The sequence below is a fragment of the Solanum stenotomum genome, chromosome 8 (genome assembly GCF_019186545.1).
Source record: "Solanum stenotomum isolate F172 chromosome 8, ASM1918654v1, whole genome shotgun sequence".
In the NCBI taxonomy this organism is placed as follows: Eukaryota; Viridiplantae; Streptophyta; class Magnoliopsida; order Solanales; family Solanaceae; genus Solanum; species Solanum stenotomum.
Window position 1 is genome coordinate 38,193,560 of NC_064289.1, and position 5,788 is coordinate 38,199,347.

Here is a 5,788-nt window from a genome sequence, read left to right on the forward strand (position 1 = left end):
CAAGATATGGCAACCATTGTTAGATCCACAGGAAGATGGTTGTAAAATTCATCCATGAATCAATTTGCAGGAAAATTAAGAAAACAACTTCAGTACCTTTCCCCTAAAAATGATTATATTCGAAAGGTAAAATCCTCAAGAATCAAGACCCCTAAATTTGATCTTGGCAAGCTGATGAGGTTTATGAATATATGCAAATCCTCTAAAAATTTGCATCTAATTCTTTGCCTTCAAGAAAAGAGTGGGGTTTGAGATGTTTTCTTTTTTCTTTTTATTATTTAATATTTTTAAAGCAAATTCATTGCTTCCACTTGCTTTTATATGTGTGACAACACGCGCCAGATCTTACTCAGCAAAACAAATGCCACATAAGCCTGGGAACCCGTCAAAGGAGTTTAAAAATCTCATTTTAATTAAGTTTAAGGGTTCAGATGACAAATAGTTAAGTAGAATGGTTCAAAATACAAATTGATACAAGTACAAGGCTCCACTAGACCCTTTTGCCAAAAGAAAATCTTCAAAGTCATGCCTAAAGTGAATTTCCACATTTCATTATTTACAACAATAGAGTAATTTTTTTTGTAAGAAATGATTTTGGTGAAAGTGAGAATGATCAGAAAGCATAAGGGTAGTGAGAAGATAATAAAATATGGTCATATTGTACTCCTTCTGTCCCATAATTACTTGTTCATTTTTCTCTTTTTAGTTGTTCCTAATTATTTGTCTAATTTGACAAATTAAGAAAGGACAATTTTTTTTACTTATTACATCCTCAATTAATTATTTTGAAAAAATAGAATTTCTTGAAAAGTTTAGTTTTTAATTAATGTACTTCATAATTAATAAATGATAAAATGATAAGCTCAATATGTCAATAATTATTTTTTTAATAAATATGTCAATTTAAAAGTAAACAAGTAATAAGAGATCGAAAAAACATGTCACTGTTGACAAACAGCATGGTCTCATAACAATACTGACCTAAAACAGGTTACTAGAATGGCGACAATTTTCAGATCCAAACTGCGTGACTTATTTTCGATCTTAATAATTGTTTCCAAATATATAGAGAGATTAGTTGTGGCCATTGTTGTTATACATTTGCTGCTAAAAAGCATAACTCTCTTTGTTCAATTATCTGCTCTTTCCTTACAGATCTGTATCCGCTCAGGTTAGTCTCAACTTTTGATTTTTCTTTCCTAATTTTGTTACTACTTGATTTTCCTTCTGAATATATACTACTTCATTCTCCTTATATACAAACTTCAAATTTTCTTTTGTTAAATCTGTTTCTTGGATGGCCTATTTTAACAGATCAAATCTTGAAATTAATCCGCAGAAACAATTACTGTAGTAAAAATCTACTTTTGCCTGCCATGGCGCCCACCACCATCCGAAAGGCCATAGGGGCTGTGAAGGACCAGACAAGCATAGGAATTGCCAAAGTTGCCAGCAACATGGCACCAGAGCTGGAAGTTGCTATTGTTAAGGCTACTAGCCACGATGATGAACCAGCTGGAGAGAAGTACATAAGGGAGATTCTCCAATTGACTTCATCTTCACGGGGTTATGTCACTGCCTGCATGTCTGCAATTTCCAAAAGGTTGGGAAAAACCCGAGATTGGATTGTTGCTCTCAAGTGTTTGATGCTAATTCACCGACTTCTCAATGATGGAGATGCTGTATTTCAGCAAGAAATTATGTATGCTACCAGGAGGGGAACAAGGCTGCTAAATTTGTCGGATTTCAGAGATGAGGCTCACGCCAGTTCATGGGATCATTCCGCTTTTGTAAGGACTTATGCTTTGTATTTGGATCAGAGGTTAGAATTGATGGTTTTTGAGAGGAAGCAAAATGGTGGAGAGATGGAAAGGTATGGATCTAAGGATGAGCAATGGAGATCGCCCCAGAGTTCTAACCACGGATATGGTTATGATCATGGGGACTTTAGAGATGAGCCTAGTTATGGAATGAGGAGGTCCAGATCTTCAGGTGATGTGAGAGAGTCAATACAGGAGAAGAAAGATGTGACTCCATTGAGAGAGATGAAGCCTGAAAGGATTTTTGGGAAAATGACTCATTTGCAGAGACTGCTAGATCGCTTTTTGTCTTGTCGGCCAACTGGTTTGGCCAAGAATGAAAGGATGGTCTTGGTTGCTTTGTACCCTGTGGTTAAAGAAAGTTACAAAATTTACACAGATATATGTGATGTTTTGGCTGTTCTGTTGGATAAATTTTTTGATATGGAGTATGAGGATTGTGTCAAGGCCTTTGATGCCTATTCTAGTGCAGCCAAGCAGATAGATGAGTTGGTGGGATTCTATAACTGGTGCAAGGATATAGGTGTGTCAAGGTCGTCAGAATACCCAGAAGTGTCGAGGATTACAAGCAAGCTATTGGATACATTGGAGGAGTTTGTGAGAGATAGAGCTAAGGCGATGAAGAGTACTGAAAGGAAAGTAGAGAGCCAGCCAGCTCCACAGGAAGAGGAGCCAATACCGGATATGAATGAAATTAAAGCATTGCCACCACCAGAGGATTATACTACTCCACCGCCTCCTGAACCAGAGCCTCCTAAGCCTAAGCCTGTTATTCAGGAAACCAGAGATTTGGTGGATTTGAGGGAGGAGGGTGTTACTGCTGATGATCAGGGGAATAAATTTGCCTTGGCATTATTTGCAGGACCAGGAACAAGCAATGCAAATGGGTCGTGGGAAGCATTCCCATCCAATGGGGAACCAGAGGTTACATCTGCTTGGCAGAATCCAGAAGCTGAGAGTGGTAAGGCTGATTGGGAACTGGCTTTGGTGGAGACAGCAAGTAATTTGTCTAAGCAGAAGGCGGCATTGGGTGGCGGTCTTGATCCACTATTGTTGAATGGCATGTATGATCAGGGTGTTGTTAGGCAACATGTAGCCACTGTGCAATCGAGTGGTGGCAGTGCCAGCAGTGTGGCATTGCCAGGAGTAGGGAAGAGTGCTACACCAGTTTTGGCACTCCCTGCACCTGATGGAACAGTCCAGACAGTTGGACAAGACCCCTTTGCCGCATCTTTGAGTGTTCCACCGCCCTCTTATGTGCAAATGGCAGATTTGCAGAAGAAAGAGCAATTGCTAGTGCAGGAACAGATGGTATGGCAGCAGTATAGCAGAGATGGCATGCAAGGTCAAACGTGTTTGGCCAAGATCACTACCGGAGGATACTATGGTCCAGGGCAACCCCCTGTGATGCCTTATGGAATGCCACCAGTAAACGGCGTTGGAATACCACCTGCTGCAGGGTACTACTACAATCCTTACTGATTTTGCAACATATACCTTTTCTTTTTCCTTTTTTATGTTTATGTTGGGTGTTCATTATTTAGCGTTTGACCTGTTCCACTGTATTATTTGATGGCTATATCTTTAATATGTTCATGCTTAGCGAGTCTAGTGAATGACCTGTGTTGTATTCTCTCATGTTTTTGTAATATACTGATTTCTTAATGTACTTGTTAAGTAATGCTCATTTCAAGAGGGGTGTTTGAACATTGGTTGTGTGGTTAACTACATGCTTTGTTTTTCAGAGGCATGCTGTTTGAATTTATTTTTCTATAAAATATTGTGTTGTGATATTGATAGGTAGAGAGACTTCATCTCAAGCTGCTCAGACTAAGTGACCAGATTCTAGGTCCGTTTGCCATGATGACATGTTGCTTTATACTGAAAGCCCTTTACTATATAAAAATGAGTTTAAATGGAAATTTAGAACTTCTCGAGGCAAATATGAAATCACCATGGCCAGATTATATTTGTGTCAGATAATGTGGCTAGGACCTTCTTAACTTTTTCATCGTGGCTATGACTCTTGTTCAATGATTCAGTATGCTTCAACATATTGAGTGAGAAGCTGAAACAATGAAAGATTACACGCTGCTCATGTGCAGCTGCATATATGATCTGTCTATAATTGATTTTACTAGCGTATTTGAACTTAAATGTTGAATCGTGTTCATCGTATCAGACGACCCAGGCTCCAATGGAAGTTGTGGTGAAAACTGTTTTCATTAAAAGCCAAGCCAACTCACTCTTTGGAAAGGAGAGCATTGTCAGAGTTTTAAAAGTTGATTGAATTATTGTCTAAAAGAAGAGTTTAATAGAGTGTAGAGTCTTTAAAGGAATTTATTGAGCTCTCTCGTAGGAGAAGACTTTAATGTAGAGTTTAAATAGGTTCCCAACAACAATAAAAGCCTCTCCTACAGTCAAGGTGATAGAACACCTTATGGCCGTGGAAGTCTGATGGTTACACATTGATTGGTAAACTTTGTCAAAACTATCACTACCTGGCTTGCTACTTGGAATTATCATAGATCTCTTTTATCAACTTATATATAAGCTTATGAAAGGGATGATATTACTGATTACCTCCTCTCTACTCTGTCACCTTCTTATCTCAAGCATCACCTCTGGTAAAATAGTGATAGAGTACCAAGGAAATGTTGTTGATCCTTTGGCTATTCTTCCTTGCTTAAGTGCTTAGGCCATCTATTGGTATTTCATCTCTATATTGTTATGTTTCAAAACTTTTCAGTGACTTTGGTGCTATTTTTATGCTTTTAAATTAAGGTTAAAAGGGGAAGTACAATAGAAATGATGGTTAATTGCTGTATTGAAGTCGTTGAAACACACCAATCTTGGGTATATACGTGATAATCAAGTACTTTACAGGGCAGATAATAGGTGAGAACCGAAAGCAGGTAATGGAGAAAAAACAATCCAACCTCTTCAACTTTTGAGTCTGATTCTTGTAGAGATAGCATGGCTTTGAGTGAGAAGAAAAGAACGATAATTAAGTGGAGGAATTGTTAAAGAAAATGGAAGGTGGATGAAGATGGCAGTAAAAAATAGTGAGCTATCTTTGGCCGGTACAGTAGAGTGGATTAGCAAGTAGTTTTCGGGTCACTATCAGTTTGGGGACGAATTGAAGGGTGATCTACCATATTTATCATTATATAAGTATAGAGTCCATGTGACATCCACAATATTTACTTTCAAAGCGTCACATTATACTTTTGGTTAATTTTTAGTTGTGACCTCAAACTCCATAAGCAAGGGTAATTCATTGAGCACCAAATAAAGATGAATATGCAACTCAAGTTGATGCTTGAGCACCCACACAACCTCTAACGTGGATTTTGCCACTTCAACTATTCTGCTAATTGTTATATTTTATAATTACAGGTATTGGGGAAATTCTATAACTAGTAGTATTTATTGTCTTGTCGTTATTTTCATTAACTTAATTGGTGGTTAGGTTATACCGTTGGTCTATTCGTCTTTGGTGTGCTAAGTGGTAGGTTGTAGTTATCCCAATATGATCCTTAAATCAGCCAAATATGTACTTATCTATTCCATCTCTATCTCAATTCTCAGTGAGATAAAAACATAAATTATCGGCACTGAAGAGGACTAGCAAGACATCTGTTTGACATTGTCTCACTTTTTGTCATTTCCCGTCTTTGCCATGTTGAAATCCTACTTTTATTTTCTTTGATAAAGTTATATATGCATTTTCAAGGATACTCCAAAAAAGGTATCAAACAATTTTTAAGGTCAGCTAATCAAGTCGTTTATTTTTGAATTTTTTACATGAAGATGACTTCCTCTTTTTATTTTATTTTATTTTATTACTATTATTATAAATTTAACCGATCCGATTGAGTATATGTTGATGTCAAATTGCTTAAAAACAAACAATATTTGGCTAGTAGAGAGGCATGTCTAGAATAAACAATTCCAATGCACCATGA

General features: G+C 37.3%; 1 protein-coding gene across 2 annotated transcripts; it reads left to right on the plus strand.

Annotated features, from left to right (window-relative positions):
* Positions 1-975: 975 nt before the first annotated feature.
* LOC125872627 (putative clathrin assembly protein At2g25430) lies at positions 976-3,564 on the plus strand. Of its 2 annotated transcripts, none has more exons than XM_049553381.1 (2): positions 976-1,171; positions 1,315-3,564. In XM_049553381.1, the coding sequence occupies exons 1-2, from the start codon at positions 1,000-1,002 to the stop codon at positions 3,300-3,302; spliced, it is 2,160 nt and encodes a 719-aa protein (XP_049409338.1). In that variant the 5' UTR covers positions 976-999; the 3' UTR covers positions 3,303-3,564. The 2 variants fall into 2 exon arrangements, with proteins under 2 accessions (XP_049409338.1, XP_049409339.1); XM_049553382.1 differs by having other exon boundaries at positions 1,007-1,171; positions 1,340-3,564.
* Positions 3,565-5,788: the final 2,224 nt, after the last annotated feature.

What these genes read in the sequence shown, in the direction of transcription:
- LOC125872627 (XM_049553381.1), top strand. Translation starts at nt 1,000, where the DNA reads ATGGCGACAATTTTCAGATCCAAACTGCGTGACTTATTTTCGATCTTA. An exon ending in ACAGATCTGTATCCGCTCAG is followed by an intron (nt 1,172 to 1,314) that starts GTTAGTCTCAAC and finishes CTATTTTAACAG; the next exon opens with ATCAAATCTTGAAATTAATC.